At 49.0% G+C, this 22,162-nt stretch overlaps 1 protein-coding gene across 3 annotated transcripts in view; it reads right to left on the minus strand.

Annotated features, from left to right (window-relative positions):
- Positions 1-282: 282 nt before the first annotated feature.
- Positions 283-22,162, minus strand: part of KIAA0319L (KIAA0319 like) — an 87,233-nt gene continuing 65,353 nt past the window's right edge. For all 3 annotated transcript variants that reach the window (XM_019726497.2, XM_019726495.2, XM_019726494.2), the window contains exons 10-21: positions 21,011-21,239; positions 19,600-19,723; positions 18,844-18,976; positions 16,900-17,048; positions 15,709-15,860; positions 15,245-15,383; positions 13,567-13,726; positions 9,634-9,776; positions 8,730-8,852; positions 8,105-8,195; positions 7,293-7,384; positions 283-1,569 (exon numbers count right to left, since the gene is read on the minus strand). In XM_019726497.2, coding sequence (XP_019582056.2) covers positions 1,382-1,569; positions 7,293-7,384; positions 8,105-8,195; positions 8,730-8,852; positions 9,634-9,776; positions 13,567-13,726; positions 15,245-15,383; positions 15,709-15,860; positions 16,900-17,048; positions 18,844-18,976; positions 19,600-19,723; positions 21,011-21,239 — 1,723 coding nt within the window. In that variant the 3' untranslated portion in view covers positions 283-1,381. The remainder of the gene's footprint in view (positions 1,570-7,292; positions 7,385-8,104; positions 8,196-8,729; positions 8,853-9,633; positions 9,777-13,566; positions 13,727-15,244; positions 15,384-15,708; positions 15,861-16,899; positions 17,049-18,843; positions 18,977-19,599; positions 19,724-21,010; positions 21,240-22,162) is intronic.

Below are 22,162 nucleotides of genomic sequence, written 5' to 3' on the forward strand. Positions count from 1 at the left end.
GAAAGGGCCCACACCTTGGGCATTAGGACACTGGGGTTTGGGGTGGGCCCTTTTTGTGTTAACAAAAGGTAAGAAAGGACAGCAAACTCCCCTCCCTGAAAGCCCAGGGGAACAGCTGGCCGGCAGAGGCCAAAAGTGACGCACTCCTCCAGCAGCAGCCAGCCCCACTGGCCACAGCCAGGACTTCCTGATTGGAGGCCATCACGTCACAGGGGTGCACAGGTGGCTGGACCCGTGATACAGGTCAGTGATGGAGCACAAAGCACACGCAGCAGGCACGTGTACAATTAAATAGCATGTTTAATCATCTCACAGCAGACAGTAGTGTAGTATAAACTGTAAGTTTCTTTTTAAAAAGTGACTCCCCAAAGCTCCCACACCTCAACACCCGTGGCTGAGGAACCGGTGAGAGGGCTGGAGGGATTCAGGAAGTCTGTTCCAAGGAGCTGAGTCTTTCCAGATCGAGGTTGCCTTGTGAGGAGCCGAGAGCCCTGTGAGGAGGTGATCCCCACACACACACTCCAGCACACACACACACATGCAAGGGACACAGAAGACACGTAGACGCAGAGGAAACCGCAGTGGGGCAGTCGCACACATGTGCTCTCATGCCATCACATTCCAGTCCGTTTGTGGCTGTCTCTTCTGGGCACAGGGAGTGGTGGCCTGAGCCCTGAAGTAGCCAGCGCTGGTCAGGAGGAGAAGGGGGAGGCAGTCTGTGTCCAGCCTAGCTGTTCTGACACAACAGCCCAGCAGCCAGAGGGGACCCTCTCCATTCCTGAAACAGCCAGTTCTCCCCAAATCTTGGGCCAGACACCATTTCTGCACTACCAGCCCGGCATCAGTGGTGAGAAGGGGGTGCCACTTCCTCTAGACCTAGGGAGGACACACTCCATCCCAAAGAAGAGAACAAAGAACATGCCGGCAGGCTCTTAGAGCCAGGAAGCTGGTGGTGCTTGGTTCTGTAGCCAGGGGAGGGGGGCACAGCCAGGCCTCGCTGTGCAAGTGCCCTGGCAGCAGCAACACTGCCGACAGGGAGCTGGAAAGGAAGCCAGGGGCTGGCTCTGTCCACCCTCCGAGGAGGGGAGTGTTTGCAAAAGAGGAGGCCCTGAGGTGAGGATATTGGGGTGGGGGTGGGGGGCTACCAAACAGGTTTAAAGAGGAAACCTCTTCGTTCACAGCTTTGTTCAGGGGTTCCCGAGAATGTCTCTCTGGGTTCAAGTACCAGCAGCTCTCATTGGGGGTGTTGGCAGGAGTGACCAGCGGAGGCTGGGATGGGAGGACAGCTGCCCACTGAAATGGGAGGTATGAGAACCAGCCTGGCATGCTCCGGACCCGGGCCCTGCCAGCCCTACCCTGAGGACACAGATCAGGTGGCTGGCTATAAGAGCTCCTCCCGTGAGCTCCTGGCCTTCAGCGGGGTCTGCCCGTTGGGCACAGAGCCATTCTGACCATGCAGGAGTTTGCCCTTCTCTCGGTCTGGCCAAGTGAAGATGGCATCATCGCTGTCCAGCTCCGACTCTGAGTGCATCAGGCTGCTGCTCAGCATTGGGCCTTTCTGTTTGATGCCTGCAAAGGAGACAAGACAAGGAACCCCAGCGTCAGGAGCACAGACTCCCCATGCTTGCGCCACACCCGGTACCCTCCGCCCAGCCTGAAGAGGAGCACAGGGACAGGAAGTCGTTGTCCCCTCCGCTGGGAGGGGCAGATGGGAAGGAGGCGTCCTGGCTAGATGGAACCGCGAAGTCAGTAAACGAGCCCAACAGTTATGGTGCTGCCTGTTTATCTCCAGTAGCTTTGGTTAGTGCCACCCAATGACATTCTCTTTTAAATGGACAATGTTTCATCTCCCTTTATGAACAGGGGTTCTACGAGAGGCAGGAAAGCACAACAAACAAGAACTCAGGCTCTAGAGCCGCTTTCACCGTGTCCCGCCTCAGCATGGATGTGAAGTGCTCACCAGAGTTCCCGACACTGAGTAAGGACACGACTTCGCTCTACGGAGATGCGTGCTCTGGCTTCACTGAGGGGGACCGGGGTGGGAGGGCAGGCACATGGCTTGGGAGGTCTGTCCTGCAGGGGGAGCCTGACTGGACGAGGGGCTCTCAGAGACAGTCCCAAGCCGTCAGCTCATCAGAACACACAAACAAGGACCCATAAGGAGCAACTGAGGTCAGAAAACATGTCCAAGATTCTGCAAGCCACAGAAGTCACCTTCACTACACTTATGCCTACGGCTGTGCAGAGACCACGCCATACCATGTGGTCTGGTGATGGCTTTAGGGCAGATCCCACCTAATAGCAAGATGGCTGCCCTCTGGCTGGTGCAAATACTATTCCAGAGAAAGCAAAGGTAGGCTGAGACAGCAGGACTAGAAATGGGAATTGCCAACAGGGAGAACCTGGCTTGGCCGTGCTCTGGGCCCTGGCACTGCCCACCCCCAGGAGCTATCCTACCTCCTGTCTTAAAAAGGTGACCAGTCAGGTGAGGTGTGTTTGAACGCTCATCATCCAGCAATCACTCTCCCTCCTGTGATCCCACACAGATCCCCAGGAAACACTGAGAGTGCCTGAAAGGATGCTCAGCATTCTGCCCTTTCCTGGCCAGACAGGACTAAAGGCTGGGAATGCTCAGGGCACCCAGGCTCTGACTGCATCTGTCACTCGGGACCACGCCCACGCAGACAATGTCCGTGTGCTGGTCCATCTGCCCAGTGTGCTCGGGCTCAAGCAAGGAGCTTCCCCAGCCTTGACCATGTTAGGGGTACAGTTCTGGGACATGGCTGCACAGTCACGTCCCCCACTGAGCCTCAGCGGCCAGAGCAGCAGGGCCAGAGAACGTCAGTATCCTGGGCTTCTCCGGTGGCAGGGGACAGTGGCCAACAAGAACCAAGCCCAGTGGAGGCTCAAGACCCTCAAAACCCCTGCTTTGCCGCTGTAGATGAAACACTCAGCCCTGCCTCTCTGTGCCCTCTAGGGACTATCTCCTCCTAGGACCCACTGATGCTCCCCTTCCCCACAGCCCTTCCGGGCCACAGCTGCGGTGGACAGGAGCCTGAAGGGGAGACACGTGCTCCTGGCTCCACAGCACATAGCACTCACCCTGGGCCCTCCTGCCACGGGCTCCCACTCTGCTTGAAGATCTGGGTGGATTTCACCCACTAAGCAACACAAGTTGGGAAACTGGTAACGTCAATGGCAGCTCAACAGACACATGTATGACTCAGCAATTCCTTTGCTAGGTCAACACCTAACAAATCCGCACGTCTGTTCACTAAAGGACATGGAAGAGGAACACTTAACAGCTGCACTCATCACAGACAAAAATGGAGAAAAAGCAGCCGCCCATCAATATTGTGCCAGACAAATAAAAACATTCACACAATGGAAATTACACAGCAATGAGAATGAACGAACTATTGCTATGCCTAATAACATGGATGAATGTCATAAATGGAATGTTGAGTGAAAGGAGCCAAACACAGTGATGCCATTTATATAAACTACACCGAGATACAAGAAATAAATGGCGGGGGGGAGGCAGTGACTGGAAAGAAGCACAAAGGGGGCCCTTCTTGGGGGCTGATTCCATGGGCATATTCACTTGTGAAAATACAGTAAGCTGTGTTAATGATTTTCTGTACGTATTAGGTTGAACCACAAAAAAATGTCATTTTTATAGGTCAGATACCAGTAATTCCATATGGTTCAATCTAATATACTTCAATAGAAAATTTTTTTTTATCAACAGAATAGCAAAACCAAACCAAAAACAACAGCTGCTGAATGTAAACCACCTCTCCTGAGGCGGGTTCCCCCACATTCTGCCCGGAGGCTCGCTCAGGTGGGACCGCTCTACATGTATTTCCACAGTCACTCCTCATCCAAGCTTAACTTGGCTCCCAGCAAACACTTCCACGTACGTCATGCCCCACTAAATTTACTCTTCAAGCTGAATTTCTTATACAATACGTTCTCGAATCCCATTCCCCTCATCCCACTAGTGACCCTGCTCTGGGCCGCAGCCACTAATCCGCAGAGCCCAGAACAAGTGCTCCACCAAATCCAAGGGGCTCTCCCTGCGCTCCCAGTTAGACACCCCACAAGAGAAGAGCCTGAGGAGCCTCCTCTAGTCTCATCTTGGTTACAGATGACCACCCTGTGGCTCCCTTGCCTGCCTGTCCTGTCACTGTCACTAGAAGCCTGCCTGCCATACTGCCATCAGGCTCCCTTCCCACTTTGCCTTTTCAACCCTGCACTTCTTTGTACCACCACCCAGATTTTCCCTCCCTGCCTCAGAAGAGGTCTCCTAGTTCCACTTGTCCCCCTCTCTTCTTTCTCTCTTCTATGCCCCAGTCCCTCCTTTATCTTCTGGATCTGCCCACGGACTTGCTGGAACCCCATCTGAGAAAGCCCCTGCCCTCTCACCCCCGTCCTGTTTCACTTTTCAGTGCTCAACTAACTCAGGGACTTTTAAATACTTAGGGCCTCCATTTCCTCACCTACTCACTTCCTAAATACCTGGCATTTCACATCAGCTGTCGTCGACCATGCTATTCTAGCTCTTTAGGTGACCAGAAGCTGTTCCAGTGTCGTCAGTTCTCATCCTTTTCCTGTGCAGAAGCAAACGCTGCTGGCCACTACCTGGTGATGCCCCTCTTCCCTCCACTGCCATTCCTGGGCTGCTCAGCCCTGGACTCTTCTCTCAGCCCTCAACGTTCTCCCAGAAGGCATGTGACCCACTTCTGTGGCGCTCACCAGCACGTGGAAGATCCCCACACTGACACTTGCAGTACAGTTTAATTCCTCTTCCCCACACTGTCACTGCACCAGATGTGCTAATTCTCTCAACAGTGCTCTCACTCTCTGTCTCTCCCGCTCCGCCATCCCAAGGACACTATGCTGGCTGAGCCATCATCACCTCTTCCTTGGACCAATGCAGAAATCTTGCTGGCCTTCACCTGTAATTTTTTCCTTTCAATCAATTAAATGTTGGCATTAGACTAATTTTCCTAAGCCAGCACTTTCAAGATGTCATTTCTCATCACCATCAAAATAGTGCTTAACTCCTTAGGCAGATGTTCAGATCTTGCCACAATTTGGTCCTTTCCATCTTCCAGCCTCATTTCCTCAACCCTATTCATAACTGCCCTAAACCAAACACTCGATCTGCCACATTTCTTTTCCAGTCTTTCTCATCTCAGTGAGTAACATCAGCCAGCCCACAGATACTCAAAGAAGGAGGATGGGGACCAGCCTTTACTTGTCCTTTTCTCTCACACTCCTCAGCCAACATACTATGAATCTTCCCCCAAAGTGCATTTGGACTCTACCTGCCTCTCTTTATCCCATCATCTCTCTACCACAAAGACATTCTATAGAATGTCCTCTCACCTACTCTCGACCCTCCCAATTCCTTCATACAGCAGCCATAGTTGTCTCTTTAAAATGTAAATAAAATTGCACCATTCACCCCCTTAGAAACTATCTGTAGCTCCCCACTGCTCTTAGAAGGAACCCACAACAAGGTCCTGCTCTCTGTCCAGCCTCATGCCACTTGCCCCTTGCTCACCATGTCCAGCATGTCGTGTCACCCTCTACTTCCTCAAATGTCCTCTGCTCCTTCCAGCATCTGGGCCTTCACCGACTTGCTCCTCTGCCTGGAATGCTATTTCCCAAAGTCTTCACATGGCCAACTCCTACTCGTCCCTCAGGTCTCAGCTTGAGGATTATTCTTTATAAAGACCTTTTTAATTATCACATTTTTGTGTATTTGTACATTTAACGTCTATCTGATATAAGCCACATAAGAGCAGAGTCTGGCTGGCTGACCATAATTTAAGTGGTGTCTGGCATAGGACCTGGTATACAGTGGTCTCCACCCATATTCACAGATCAATAAGATACAGCCCCTGCTCTCAAGGATTTCACTGACCGGTAAGACAGACAAGTACATAACTAATATAATACTGGGAAATGCTGAAACACGTGGGAGGAAGATGAGCACGACGTTAACTAGCAGGTTAAGGGAGGGTTGAGAAGGTAGGAATCAGCAGAAAAGAGAAATCAGCAAGAAGGAAGAGCTCAGAAAAGCGAACTGCTCCAAGCTCACCAAGGCCATGCCTACCAGACCCAAGTAAGTCGCTGAAAGGTTTTCAGGGGTGGGAAAACCTTGTCAGAGTAACACACAAACAACCTTGGCTGCTGTGTGGAGGGTGGGCTGTGCATGTTTTCACCTCCAGACCTCCGTTTTTGGTATTCGGGTGTGGGATGGATGCTCTGGCTGCACTTCTCTGGTTTACAAGCCCCACCACCTGCAGGTACCACCCCTCAGCGTTCTCTAACCGAGCTGCCTGGTGCAGAGTTCAGACTCCCTCGAGCGTTTCTTTTCTTCTGATAAGTCTTTTCTCCCTCACTGGACTGAAATTCTGAGGAGAGAGCTTGTGTCTTAGAACTCTCTATATTCCCTCTACAACCTCTCCTAACACAAAGCTTTAAGTGTGAGAGATGCTGAATACTCTGTATAGTAGTAGTACTACCTGCGGAGGGTTTAGGAATAACTAGAGTCCAGTTCCCATTAACAGATGATGCCTGTCCTGTGGCATCCACGATGCATGGAAACCTCACCAATGACTGAGCCCAGCTGAGCAAGGGAGGCTCTACCATCCTGACCCTCCTCACCCCACCACTGAAAGCCATCTAGTGATGGTGCTAGGAGGCATCTCATGCAGTTGGCAGTTCTTGGGTGGGAGGCACCTGACAGGTGAGCCCGATGCACCTGCATAACCCTCTGTTGCTGCAAGACAATGATGGAGCCTATGCATCTATCTGCCAAACACAGGAGAGATGGGAGAGAAAGAAAGGCTGGCTGAAAGGTCAGCTGGCAGACACTGGCTTTGATCTCACCTTGTCTGCCCAGAAAGGATAGACAGGTCAGGCATGAGAGACCAGTCCCTGAGCCTGACTACAAGGGGCAGCTTCAAAGGCTACAAGGCTAAGCTCCAGGCCGGAACCATGAGGGGTATGAGCAGGCAAAGGAAAGCAAGTGGCCCAGCCCCTCTGCAAAGAAAGGACAGCTAAGAAGCAAGCCCTGGCATGAGAGCTCGTCCAGCAGGCAGCTTCTGCCAGCGCAGGGCCACGTCGACCCTCAGCCTTCAACAGGCAGGGAACAAAATGCTTTTCTAGCACAAAAAGCTGTTAGTGACACATTTAGGAGGGGATAGTGACAGTGGCTCTTCACAGGGAGAGTGCACAAATCTAGATGCCCCCAGTCCTGTTCCCAGGGTCACTACCTGCTCGGGAGGTTGGCTTCAGTTCCAGGCTTTCCTGATCTGTAGCATCCAGGATCTTATACTTGCTTTTTCTCTTGGGTTTTCCTTTTTGCCTGAAAAACACAATCCCCTCCCTGCTCAGGAAACAGGCTGTGTGTGAACCTCAGGTAGCCCACCACAGGGTGACAGCCAGGTGGCGTGCAGGGCCCCATCTCAGGCGGCTGCTTAGTGGGGGGCTCTCTCCCCACTTCTCAGCCAGGGAAGATGGTAACTGTAATCTGTTCTTCAAATAATCCTCACCAATTCTGGGCAAAGGGCAAGGGAAATATGAATATTAACAACGAAAAACATATAATGTTATGATTATACAGGACTAGATAGGAAGGTTCAAATGAAACGCATAATGCTAATCATGACTAACCTACGTGAAAACATGTACACACGTGAATCCCAACTAGAAAAGAAAGCAGAAAACATGAAGAACTCGTGTGTTAAGGTGGTGAAGCTGAGGTGTGGAGTGTTAAAGGACACACACCCTACAGATGTGACCCAGCTTGACATCTAGGCCCACCCATTCCCACCCGGCTACGTTGCCCAGGTTCCAAATCACTGGTGCCAGCCACTGGCAGATGAGTGTGTGTCCGCCCTCACCAGTGTTGAGGTGAGGAAAACCCTTCTGCGTGTGCCTTGCATGGGCCAAGCCACTACCCCAGCGACGGGACGGGTACACCCCAGGACTCAGCACTGTCCCTGTGCAAGGGACCGGATACCCCTCTGAGGAGTCACTGTGTGACTGGAAGCCTGAATCAGTTTCCAAGGAGAATCCATCTTACCTCTTGCAACAACAGGTCACAGTCCAGGACAGGATTCCCAAGGCAACAACAATGACAAAAGAAGCAATGATAACATATAACACGCTCCACTCTGTCAAGAAAAACAAATGGTTAGGGCTGTGGAGAAAGAGGCTAGAGGGAGGTCTGGGCTGCTCCCACCTTGGGCAAGAGGTGGCTTCACTCTGTAGACAAGAGTGACCCCAGGGCTCCCAGGAAGGTGAGACCTTAAACCTTTTGAATTGCCCAGTTTTTCAGGCCCTCCACTGAGACCCTGGGGCAGTGGGGTGGCTGTAAGGAGCTTCAAGGAGGGAGGGGGACAGAAAGCTGAGGGCTCCCACTAGGCTGTCGCATACAGGCACTCCACAGGACAGGAGCCACTGCGGCTGGCCGACAGGCTGCAGTGTGCAGCTGTGGGACTTAAGCCTGGTTCTTAACAACTGCTTCAGAGCCTTCCTCTAACCTGGAACAAGTGTGGAGGAAGGCAGCAAAATTCCTGTGCAAACACACAATACACAAAGTTCTCCTCGCTTGCTCAGCTGCCTCATATACACCAACACCCACCCATTCAACTCACAGCCACACTCCGTGCCAAATTAGCTGGCACCGTCCCGAGCAGAAATCTCACCACAGTTGCTGTCTCCATCCCTCAGCTGCACCTTGATGAAATTCTCCATCCAAAAAGGGTCACAGATGCAGCGTTTCGTGAACGAATCACAGTGGCCATGCTCAGAGCAGTTCAACTGGCATGCTGGAAGTAGCGGGAAAGGGACAGTCAACAGGAGTCAGAGCTGGGGGTGAAGAGGGGACCAGCAGCTGCCAGCTCCCGTGCAGGTGTGAAGGCACCCCGTTCAGTGGCCTGTGGTGACGGTTCCTGAAGACCCACCCCAAGAGCTTAGAAAGGCCACTGGAATGGTTCCAGACTGTGTTGTACGTGACGTTTCTCTACATCAGCAGTTCTTAATCTTTCATGTCCCGTAGACCCCCCTTCTCTGAATAGTTTAATTGCCAAAATAAAATACAGAATATTACAAAGGAAGGCAATTACATTGAACATGTTTTTGAGACTATAACTTTTAAAAATAATAAACGTGTGCCTTTATTAAAACATTAAGTAACAAGATCTAGAGGTGGGTCTAACAACTGATAAGTTTGAACTAGTGATAAGTAAAAGTGACATTTCATCATGTGTGGTACGAAATTACTGTGATTTCTACTGCCTCAAAGTCAGAGGTTCTGTTAATAATACCGAAGTTTGTCACCTACCTTCATAATTGAAGGAAATATGAATTTCAGTTAGAAGTTAATGAAAGAAAGATGTCATTTTCCCCACTCACAACGCACAGCCCCTCTGAACGCTGTCGCCGGGCCCAGGGGCCCCAGGTTGGGAACATGTGCAATGAGTCGGGACTTCTTCATGGTGACAGTGGTGGAGTGGAGATGACCTCCATGTTCCTGGAGGACAGGACGGACCCCGAGCGCAGGGGCGGCTGACAGGTGAGGCCCGGTTCCCAACGTCCACAATTACTCACTGACAGTGTTGACCTCCAGGGCTCTGAATATCAGGAAATGCTCCTTCTGCTTCTGCAGCTCATTCTTCAGCATCGCTGCCACCTCATGGCCTTTGAAGATCTGGTGAGGAGGCTCGTTTTGAACAAAAAATACCATCTTGGTGCTGCAGAGACAGGCAACAGTCTGAATGAGTGACGCTGTCAACAAGTGCAGCAGTAGCCGCCCTGTGCTAAGGACCGTCTGCTTGTGCCAGACGCTGTACGAAGTATTACACGCATTTTCTCACAACAAGCCCGTGAGAAAGGTGTTGTCCACGTCAGCTCCATTTTACACAGGACAACATGGGGAGCTCAGAGGGGTTCAGTAACTTGCCCAAGGTCACACAGTTAATTATGGCAGAGCCAGACCCCAACCCTGACATGTCTGACATTTCTAAAGGCCTGTGCTTTTACAACTGCCCTAAGCTGCTGCGGCTAACAAGAGGACCCATTCCAAACAGGTACCTAGAGACCAGGAAAGTGGGGATTTGGTTCTGACTACATCCCGGCTGTCAGCCTTTTAACAGCTAAAACTGCAGTGCTATTGGTTTCGTGCCTGGGTTACTTGTAAGAGAAACCACAATGCTTTGTAAAATGTAAGTTATTAGGCGGCATCAAAGCATTATGCATAGGCCAAAACAGCCACAAGGATCGCTACTGTGACAGCAACAGGAAAGACTCCACAGTGGTACGGCTGACGCAAGGTCACAATACTCCCCACCCGCAGTCAGTCTGCTTTCTGTCAGTTTCTATCCGAGGCAGACCATGTATGAACTCACATCTGGGTGGCACAAAACCTATTCTCTGCAGCTTGGCCTCCAGTTTTGTTAGCCTGCTTCCTGGCTTCATGTTAGTGTCACAGACGGAACCTTCCCAGTCAGTAGGTCGGTCACACTGGGTTTATAGATGTGCCTCAGCACCTGGGTGGCTGGGTGGGACCTGAGTGTCCCAGAGGCCCTGGGCCAGCTGCTTACAGTGTAAGTCTAGTTATCCCAAAGTGCCATGTAAATAGTAGTATTTTCCATGTGTGGCATGGCATGAAAGTTCCGGAAGCACTGTCATAAACAACTTTCCAAAAGCTTACTAAACAGGGAGGCCAATGATGAGGTATCATAAACTCCAGAATCAAGAAACAAATCTGTACCATAAAAGATGTGTGGTCCACATCTCATTAGTTTCTCATCCATGCTTACAGTTTCAATTTCTATCTATATACTAATAACCCTCAAATCGTTATCTCCTCTTCCCATGTCTCTCCTGAGTGACCAAATCTTTTATCTGCAAATGCTTGCTTGAATACCTACAGCAGATCTTCTACAGGCACCTCAAATCCAACATGTCTCAAACGTATAATAATTATTGAGTACTCACTGTGTGGTGGGGACTACACAAACATTATCTTATTGGAGCCTCAATAACAATCCTATAAAACGGGTAGTAGATTTTTCACAAGTGACAGAACAGGTTCAGAGAGGTGAAGTACCCCGTCTGGTGGAAGGCCTGTGCTCTTTCCTACTGTCACACGCTGTCTGTCTCCCTCCAGTCACATTCTGCTCCCGAATTCCTCAACTGAGTCACCCGAGTCCAAGCCAGAAGCCCAGCCATCATGATGCTTCTCTCTTCCTCGTGCCCGGTGCTGTGATAGCAAGTCTGCGAGCAGACCCTTCCACTGTGCTCTTACCAGCACTCCGGCTAATGTCTTTCCACTGCTTCTACCCAGCCAGTTCCCACAGCTTGGATCTATCCCAGCTGCCACTTTCTCTGCCGACAACTGGGCTGCTGAGCAGAGCTTATAAAGGAAGTCCTCGTCATCACGCTGTCTCAGATCCGGTGAACCCTAACTGGGGAGCTTTTAGATTTTAGGTGCCCAGACCAACTGAATCATAATCTCGGGTGAGTGAGGCTCGGGTAACGGTACGTTCATAAAAGCTCTAGGTGATTCTGTTATGTAGCTAGGTTTGAGAACCACTGCTCTCACCTAGTCTCTAACCTTGGCTGAGACCCCAATATTGCTCAAAGGCAGTACCCCTTCCTGGAGCTGTTGCCCCCCCCCATCTACAACCTTTACCACTTTCCTCAGGCTGCTCACCTCATTCCTCCCTCCTCAGAGCAGAGGGCCTTGCCTCCAGTTTCAAAGACAAAATGCAGCACGTTGGTGCCAACGCTCTCTGATTTCATCCTCTCTACCCCTAATGTGCCCATAATAGCTCATCTTCCCTCCTTTCCTCCTGCCTTCAAAGTGGTGCTCCTGCTGTGCCCAAGGCCAGAACCCCAGACCTACCTCCATTTATAACCCACCCCTCCAAACTCCACCATCTCCTTTTCCTCTGCACCTGCTCCTCAGTCTATAAAAATGCTCAAGAATTTCCCATCTTTAAAAGGTGTTTTTGTGATCTTATCTCCCATATTATTTTCAGCACCAACCTCTTCAAAGAGGTGTTATACTTACCTTTTCTGCATCCTCAAACCATAACATGAATTTGCCCCCAACACCTAAGTAGAATGCTCTCGCTATAATTCTGATGATCTTCTAATCACAAACCCAAAAGCCTGTTTTGTGTCCTCATCACACCCGCTTCTCTGTAAGCATCTGAATCCTTTGGTGGCAGCCACCACACTCCCCCGCCTCCACCCCCCCCCAACTGCCAGCTCCTCCCTTACCTCCCAGCAGACCAGTCCCACCTGGATTTCCTCCCACCTCTGACTGCTCTTTCCTAGTCTCCTTTGCTGGCAATCCTTTCTTTGCCTTCTCTTTAAATAGTGTTCTCCAGAGCTCGTCCTCAGCCTCCTGACACAGTGGGACTCATGTCCTCATGGCTTTGACTCCTGCTTGCATGCAGTGACGCCCTATCTCTGGCTTTTCCTCCACCCCAGGTTCCGGCCTATACTTGCTACTACCTGATGAAACATCTCCCCATTAACCCCAAATTCAATAGTCAAAACTGAACTCATTACCCTTCCTTCGAAACAGGCTCCTGTATCCCTGATCTCAGTGAACGGCCCTCACCATCTATTCAGGCTTCTATTTCATACCTCATTCACTCCCTCTCCCAAAGGCTCACCACGCCCTATTAATTTACATCTGAACTGCTTTTTAATGTCTTCTGCCATTTCTATCGCCACTACCTTAATTCAGGTTTTACTCCCTTTTCACGAGATGAGGCCCAAAGCTTCCTGATGGTCACCCAGGCTTCTGTCTCTCCCTATTGTTGTGTAGCCTCCACACTCCTGATCGCCCTTTAAAACAAAAAAGTCTAATTTCCTTGCTTTAAAAACAAAAACAAAAACTTCACACACATAAAACAAACTAAGCTGAGTCCTCCTGCCCAAATTATTAAAACTAAAATCCTTGGCTTGCATATAACTTCTCGGTCTACACAGCAGCCTTCTCTCCCACCATGCTCTGGGGCCCAGTACGGCTCTGAACCAGAGGAAACTGTACTTTCGTACCACAGGATCAGAGCTCATGCTGTCCCCCCATACTGAATTTCCTCCTAGTCCTCCTATGCTTGACCAATGCAAGTTCTATGTCTTCTGGAAAATCTTTGGACTACCCCCTACCCCAACCCTCCTGAAAGAATTCACTGCCCTTGCCTCTGTGCCTCCAAGATACCACACATTCTGTCAAACCCACTCTGTACTGATGATGTATGTTTACTTGATTATTTCCCCTAATAGACTACGGCCTTCAAACAGAATGGACCTCTTCTGACCCTACACCCTGGTACCCTGCTGCAGTGTCTAGTACAGAGCATGTGACCTATACGAGAAGACGAGTTCATTCAAGAAATGGACACCATTGAGTGGTTCCTGGCCAGAGCCCACCTTTATCTACCCACACTAGTTCTCGGCTCGATCATGAAGCCCAGGGGACCCCTAGTCTTTCCTCTTCTCCCCCCTTCATGGCCCAGCTACCTCTGCTCCGTGTACGGCTGAATCTTTTGCACAATGATGTCGGAATCCAGCACCCCCAGGAGGACCCCAATCTGGCGGATGAACATCCCCTTCAGCCTCTCAGTTAGCTGGCTGACGTTGACATCCAAGATGATCTCCACCAGGTTGTTTTTCCTGGGATCTGGAAAGCATGTGCATCAGTCATGGCTTTAGAAGCAGGACAGTTAACACAGACCTGCCACTGCGCGTTTATCTGGGCCCAGGAGAGAAAGTTGTGAGAGCATTCAGAAACGCAACAGACCTCCTTCAAATGGAAAGGGGCGATAATTCCTACTAATGCGCCTGGGGCTGGCTGAGAGAGCTTCAAAAGGACACCTGGTCCCTGTATCAACCTGAGAATTACCATGCATGTGCTGGGGACCAAGCCAAGGCAGCGGGGTTTAGTGAAGGGAGTGGCAAAGAGAAACACTTCAAGGTTTGTTTTAAAAGTCTGTCCCCAGTTGGCTTTGCTGAACTCTCCAGGCCAAGTGGAGGTTATCTAACAATCTCTCCTGATCTACATCTGATTCGTGACTTGCTGTACTTTGTCTACAACAATAGGAGGGAAAATGTCCATTCAACAATCTTATCAATAAAGGGAATGCACCTGCCCTACAGGTTTGAAAACGGTAAATACGAAGGAAGTCCAGGCAGCCAACAAACAAGGATGTCCTTAGAGCCACAACAGAGCTGCACGATGTTTTTACAACTCAGAACTGGGAGACCATCGTGCTTTCCTTTTGATTACGTCCTAAAGACTGTTCTACACTTGGAAGTTCAGAGTGATTACTCGGAACACCTCATCCACACCCTCGAGTGTACCATCTGCCCATCCGGATGTCTACTTAACATAATTAGTGGGTTATCTGTGATCTGATTTTACACACAGAAGAGATTTTATAGTGTCTGGCTGTTGCCCTTCAGAGAGATGGGACAAGGAAGGACTGACAGACCTCCCAGGATGCCTTCCCATCTAAGACATCCACACAGGAGCGTGGCCTAGATAATAAAGAGCAGGTTTAAAGTCAACATCTCATCAGATCCTCAGGAATTTATAAAGCTCTACCCCACTCCACACTCCCTTTCTAATACCAAATTAGCCTCAAAGCAAAATAAAAACCTGCTTCTACTTAAGAAGGAAATTTTATTTCTGCAAATCTGGGAAGTGTAAAGGACACCAGTTACTTTACCTTCCCTGGGCTGTCAGATAAAGCCTGAGGCTCAACTTATAAAAATAAATGGTTTCCTGCATCTGGGTGCCGATGAGACATCACGACTCAAGTTATTCCTGAGCTCAGATTCCCCAAGTACCCGGAGCCCTCTCTCATCAGTCACATGGAGGGGAGACCGTGCTGGACAGGGCCACAAAGGCCTGGCTCTGACACAACTGCCGTGTGACGCTGAGCAAGCCCCGCCCTCTCTCAGTTTCCGTTTCTCCATCTGAGATGAGCAGGGGGAGGTCCACATTCCTGCGTGGGTAGGAGAGGTAATGTTGGAACAGGCAGTCTCTAACGATCCTTCAGCTTGGGCTTTCTAGATTTTTCAAAGAGCTGGATGTACCATCTGGCTCTGTCCATGCTGGAGGGCAGGGGTCTCCGGATTGAGGCCCTGCTTGGCTGACTCAGCAATTCCACTCAGTGTCATCACTAAATGAACTCACCAGGTTTCACCTCCACAGTGGTCCGGTCTGTGTCACTCTCACCCTTCGCATCAGTCACTTTCAGATGAAATGTGTAGGTTCCCTCGACCAGGTTGGAAAGAAAGAGGACAGGATGGTGGTCAGAGTGATTTAACACCTCCTGTGGGATTGAACAATATGGCTATGCTGCAGAACAAAACCATACTCCTTTGTGGCTGGAGCTGCTGCTTCTGTCATAATGAAGCCCCCTCTGAGCTGGACAACTTCAACTCTGGGCAGTTCCCCGCTCTGTAATGGCACTGCAGCCTATGGCTGCTGGGATCGGGGAAGAGAAAGACACTCTATGCCACACTAGCTTGCAGAGTGACCCTAGGCAAGTCATTTAAGCTCCCCGGATCTCAGAGAGCAGGCCAGGTCTGATGCAAGGAACGCGCCCCATCTCACCACCTTGACCTCGTGCTGCTCTCCGCAACTGGCACGCTTACCCCTGCTGCCGGGCTCCCCTCATCTCGCGTCCACAGGTAGCTGACTATTCCCTTGTCATCTGAGGACTTGGAGCCATCCAGCTGTGCTGTGTCCGTGGGCAAGGTTATCACCACGTTCCCAGTTATCTTGGCTACAGGTGGTTTGTTCATTTCTAATCAAAGAGAGATCACTGAAATAATATCACATTCTGGAAGAAAAGAAATGCTGCTTCGTGATACTTATGGGGAATCAAACATCAAAAGCGTCTTAACTGGAGTACTGTTTCAAAGGCCTATTTGTGCCAGCAAATGACACTGTAGAGTTAAAGCCAGCACTGCCGCAGTTCCTACCGTTCCAGCCCCACCCAGAGAAATGTTCTGCTGACACCTTAAGACAGAGGAGACAAGTGTAGTTTCCTCCTGAATTCTCACAGCAGACCCCCTGAAGGGAATCCATTTCTCTGCCTTGGAGGTGTATGATGGTTGCAAACAAAGGCCTACAGTGGATTAAAGCCTCGAAGTTTAGTTTCATCCAGCTGATACCACAAATTCTCTAAAATGTGGCTTAAAATGTTAATCTCTGAACATCTTTTTAAATTCCTTCCTTAGTACTTTAATAGAGAAACAGGAGAGAGAGACCTCTCTTCACCTGGGCCCCACCCACAGCTTTGTTTACACAGGTGTGTAGTGCGTGTCGGGCAGTTATCCCTACTGTCAGCCGATAGCCCTCCCGACTTCATCACTGGCCATCGTGCTTGCAAGTCCGAGCAAGGCCAACCAACTCTCGGCCTCATATCGGCCTCAGCATGCAGGCTCCTAGGACCAGCACAGGAAGCGACAGTGCAGGACAGTCGTTCTAAAGTCTGACAGCAGATGTCACTGTAGCTAGTGAGAGTCACAGAAACCCCAGGTCTTAGCAGCAGAGGCAAAATAAAAATGCAAAGGAAAAAAACCTTAATTCTTTCCCTATTCAGTAGAGAAGGAAGGAAGGGAGAAGAGGAGGAAAGGAGGGGAACACAAGAAGTTAAAATTCATCTTACATTCACTCTCAATTAAAGGTTGTTTTAGAAAAGCAAATGAATAACAGCTGCTCTTACCCCCAACTTTCTTTCCTACCCTTGTCTCTAATCTGTTTCTGCAGCCAAACAAAAGATGGCGATCCCTCAGGTATCTGACCAGAGGCTGCTGCAGCAACCTGAGGCAGGTAGGTACCTTCTTTGACAATGACATTCACAGAGCTCTGGCTTTGCAGGTCCCTCTCATCTTTGACAGTCAAAGTGAACACGTAGGATCCCACTTGCAGCCCGGTCACAGTAGCGACACTGCTGTTAGCATTCTCGAGCTGCACCCCGTCAGGTCCCCTGGACAAAGAGAGAACCAGAGGGTGGAGTTGTACCTGTCTGCTGCTCTCCTGTCCGACTCAGCAGGAGCAGACAATTATTGCCTCAGCTAAGACATGAACTACTGTTTCCCAGACCTTGAGAGGACAAGTTTAAAAATATTCCACTTGGACAGAGTGTCATTTGGCCCCAAAATACAGACTACCTGCTGATCAGAAAATTCCATTCACCAGTTTTAAACACATCTAGCCTTATCTTTTATATGAGCTTCTAGAACATTCAAATTCTTTGCTGTTCCAATTTATAAAAGGAAGAAAGTGCTCTGAGCAGGTTTCTCATCAAAAGAATGATTTCGGAGTGATGTTTCTGAAAAGCATTTCTGGCTCAGTAGTTGATTCAGCTCTTGCCAGCAAAGAAGCAAAATGAATTTCTTAATCACATGCCAAATTCCTTCCTGCTAAAAAGTCAGGAAAAGGAAATGGGCCAAGGCTGCAGAGGAATTCTCAGGGCAAAACTATCCTCTTCTTAGTGGCTCTGTAAGCAAAGCTCCCTCCAGCTCCTGGACAGGGGCCACAGAGGACCCAGTACACCCCCTCCTTCCTTCTCCCTGGGGTCTCACACAGCAGGCAGCAATTGGGGGTGAGCTCTGTGCCAACACCCAGGCACAACGCTACACATACCACAGCACTTCTGCTTAAGGATCAAAATGCCCCAGAGCTTTCCTTAAAACTACTGGACAACCAGCGAAATCTGCAAACTTCCCGGTTTTGCTTTGTTTTGTTTTGCTGTTTAAATGTATAACCTCTGACCCTAGTAGCTCCTCCTGAAACAGATTCTCCTTCGAGAAGCTATGCTAAGCACTATTTCCACTGTAAACATTAATAAAACTTAACTAAAAGGTTTATCGGCTGTATCTTCAATAGTTATGATTAAAACACACTGGGCTGAGGAAGGTCAGGTTCTCCAAGAGATAGAAACAAGAGTTGAGGAAAGTAATTTCTAGAATCCAACTCACCAATCGTAAGTCAAGTGGGTTCTTTAGTCAAATTATAGCCCCTTCCCAACCATCTCTAATGTCCTAGCCAAACAACAAAAACAAAAAAACCCAGTCCTATGGTTGCTACCTTTGGAAACAGAGAAATTTAATTCTTTTTTAACTCTGAACTCTTTTAACTCCTCCTTGGAATTCTTTCACATCTTTCGGGATCCTGCATATAATCTGAGTTCCAGTTGTTATGGTTTAAAGGAACTGAAAGAAACCACTGAGAACCAGGAATGGTTCGATTAGGTAATTTCTGTTTAATTAGTATTATGTTGGATACTGCCTTTGACTTCTGGTTACTAACATAATTGGTAAATAATGTCTTTAAGAAAACAACAACAGAGTAATGCTTTCATTTTGTAGATGAATTTCAATTCTTCTTAATAGCTACTCTGCCCAATCCCCCCTGACAGCCTCCTTACCCAGTTAATTTTGAGCAACAGTATTTTTCTGCTTCATTACCCCTTCCATCTTGCCTCTCAAGTGTAATTAAACTATGCGTTTCAGCAGATGGATTGTACCTGTAAAGCACCAGGACCACAAAGCACTATGTGGGGACTAGCTGGTGGTAAGCATTCCTTTTTTTTTACAAAAATTACTTCATATCATTTTCTTATGATAGGAAGTCTGGCTCTGAAAATCCTTCTTCCTCAGTTACCCTCCCCCTACCCCAAACAAGCCAAGAAGAGCAAGTAAACTCTTAAAAACAAGTAAAACCTTGCTCTTCAAAGGTCTAGGACCTTTGCATAAATAAGTGGTTGTGTCAGTACTCACTGTGTTTTTTCCCAGAGATAGGAGATAATTTTCTGATCATCTGAGCTTTTGCTGCCATCCAAGGTGGTGCTGTCCACAGGAAGGGTCAGCTCTTTGTCTGGGCCTGCATCTGCCTGTGGAGGCTTATTGTTTTCTAGAAGACAGAGGTTTGGGGTCAAAAGCAGGCAGTCAGCTGGGAGAGGAGAGGGTCCAACTGGGACATATGTGCTGCGAGTCCGGAGGAGACTCTGCCTCGCCACATACTATGGGACGTATATGTCCTGGTACAGTCAGGGAGCTCACAATGAAGTACAGAGGACGGAAACATCCAAAGGACATGCTGAAAGGATGTGGCAGAGCTTAGAGGGGTTATAATGCCATGCTAAATTTGAAAAATAATGCTACAGGCGTTCAAATGAAAGGGTCCGAGTGATAAGATAGGGCTTTCCTGAGGAAGTGGGCTTGAGGCTGCCCTAAAGGACATGGTCGGATCTGGGATGGCAGAGACTCTACCTGCTAGGTCCCCTCAAAGGCACAATAACCAGCCAAGGGCAAGTGCACAAGCTGAGGCTGTGAAGTACTCTTTCTCTCTAGTTATGAAGAAAGTGCCAGGGCAATGGACAGCAGAAGCTGCCAGCACAACACAAGTTGCCGGGGGCTCCATGGATTGGTGCCTCCACTTATACCCTCATATAGCTCAGAACCCAAACCCTCTTCTCCCCCAAGGTTAAAGGGGCCAGCCAATAGAAGAGCCTGCACCTCAAGGTTGGAACTTACCAGGCTGCACGATAACAGTCACTTGAGCGGTGGCCTGCTGTCCTATTGTGTCAGTCACTGTGAGCTGGTAAGTGTAGTCTCCTTCTTGCATGGCAGAGAGCTGCAGGGTTGGTGTTCTAACTCCCTGGATGTATAAATACAGACAGTGGGAAAGCAGCCTCCCAGAATCACAACATCACACATTACGACCTGCTCGGGTCTAAGTGATTTACCCCGTTTCTAAACCTAGCTGGTACTGGGCTATTACCTCCTCGTTCAGCACAATTTGTGAATGCTGAAATCAGACACTGTGGGACATCTTATTAAAAGTTTTCCCCTTAAAGGTAACAACCCTCCCTAACACAGCAGCAGCTTCAAATGAAATCAGAGTTTTCACAAGGGAGGGGAGACAGGAAAATGTGCAAAGATAACTGAGATCAGTCTCTATGACCCAAGCCACAAAGAAGACAATGAACAGACAATAAAATAACACAATTTTAAAAACTGTTCTTCCTACAACGGCCATACAGTGATCCTAACAAAGCTTCCTCAATAACACACGGCAGCAACTCAGATGCAAAGGAACGCCGTGCTGTCCCTTTACAATTCTGTCAGATTTTCCAACAGCAGAGAAACCCAACATAATACTTAAACTAAAGCCAGGTGAAATGTGAGCTTTCAGTTATGCCTCAAATCTAGAAACATTGATTCTTGAGTGTCAGAAGGAACATGATAAATAACTAGGACAAACTTCCAGTGCGGGAACTTACTCTAGAACAGTGTTGGCGAAAGCTGGCAGCCTTAGGGCTGAATCCACCTTGCAGACATTTTGTTTGGCCTGTAGTGTCTTAAAAGTTGGAAAATTTCACATAAAGGTCTAGATAGATTTCTGTCTCCTCTTGAAAAGCTGTATGATCCCGTAATATTGGGACCACACTTCCATATGGCAGGCTGGTTAGCTGGGCCTGAGGAACAGCTGACCCCTGGAGTCAGAGCTTAAGTTCTCAGGTTCGCCACAGCCCCCACCCAGTTTTCTTGCTGTATGTATGTTACCTACCTGGTGACAGATCTAGTCTGTTCTTATGTATCTTCAGAGAGAAGCTGCTCACCATCTAGTCAGGCAACCTACTCCAACGAGTAAGATTTGCACCCGTGTGGCTTCTAAATAGTAAGACTCTGGAATTATCCTAGAACAGCTACCATTTCTCTAGTCTTTTCCTCTGATACTAAACATTTAAGGTAAAGGTTTTTTGCTAGTGTGTTAATTATAGGCCCCTTAAGCTTTCTGGATTTTTTTTAAAAACGCTAATGTTCTATGTACAAATCTGACTTCGGTAAATAAAATGGAGTAAAGATAAGTCTTGGACAGGTGATCCAGTCTGGCAGCTCTGGGTCCCCTGGGCACAGAAAGGCAGAAACCGTCCTCTCCTACCTGCATCTCCACCACCTTCCCTTTGCTGCTGGGGCTCAGGGACCACTCGTAGCTGGTAATGCCATGGTCATCAGTGCTCTGGTTCCCAAACAGGGTGATGGAGTTCTGGGGCAGGGTGATCACTTGGTTGGGGCCTGCGTTGGCCACAGGTGGGTAATCCACAGCTTTGTTCACTGTCAGGCTTGCAGTGGTGGAGTCGGTAGCTCCATCAGAGTCTACGACAGTCAAGCTGTCAGGGCAGAGAGAGGAGTGCAATCAGGGAGGGGAATAAACATGAGAGGACTACAAATCAAGGCTAAGAAATATCAAGGTGGCAGGGTTACTAACTGGTAACCAATTTTTACCATTCCTCTTGGAAAGGCAGAGGAATACTAGAAGCTAACGCTGACTGAGGGTTTACTTGTGCCGGGCACTGTTCCAAGTGCTTTAGAACTCATTAAATCCACACAACAGCTCTGCAGAGTCCTACCCTCATTTTACTCCTTACATAGATGGGGAGACTGAGGCAGAGAGAGGTAAAGTAACTTGCCCAAACTTGAAAGTAGTGGAGTTGGGATCTGAACCTGGGCACTGTGTCTCCAGCACCGTTTTGCTGCTTCCTGCACGTGTCTGTGTGCTGGGACCTATGCAAGCATCTTCGAATCTGGCCCTCACAACAATCATCAATCTCACTTTACAGGAGGCTTAGAGAGGCCAAGCAACCTGCCCAGGGCCCCATTGGGAGCTAAGATGCAAGCCCAGTCCTCTGACTCCAAAGCCCAGAAACCAAGTCTTAAGAAGAGATAGTCCCTGGCCACTATTCCTGTGGGGCTTAAAGACGCTACACGAAATAGAGAAAGCTCTGACTGCAGCAGGCTCTCCTTCCGTCATCCTGTTTCGGCTGCGTACATATCACAACAATGGACTACCAGGGCAGACAGCCTCTGGGAGGGACTAGAAGGGGTGGCTCTGGTAAGACAGGAGCCTGAGATGGAAATGAATTCTCCTACGCAACAGTCCTACAGTTTGTGCCAGTGTGAAACAGGATTTGCAAGAGGAAAAAAAAATGTTCATTTGTAAAAGCAGGCTTTTACCTAAATGATGCCTTCCAGCTGAACAGCCTAAAGCTTCTCTTGCCACCTCAAAATGTCAGCATAAGCAAGCAAGGAGGTT

The sequence above is a fragment of the Rhinolophus sinicus genome, linkage group LG06, assembly GCF_036562045.2.
Source record: "Rhinolophus sinicus isolate RSC01 linkage group LG06, ASM3656204v1, whole genome shotgun sequence".
In the NCBI taxonomy this organism is placed as follows: Eukaryota; Metazoa; Chordata; class Mammalia; order Chiroptera; family Rhinolophidae; genus Rhinolophus; species Rhinolophus sinicus.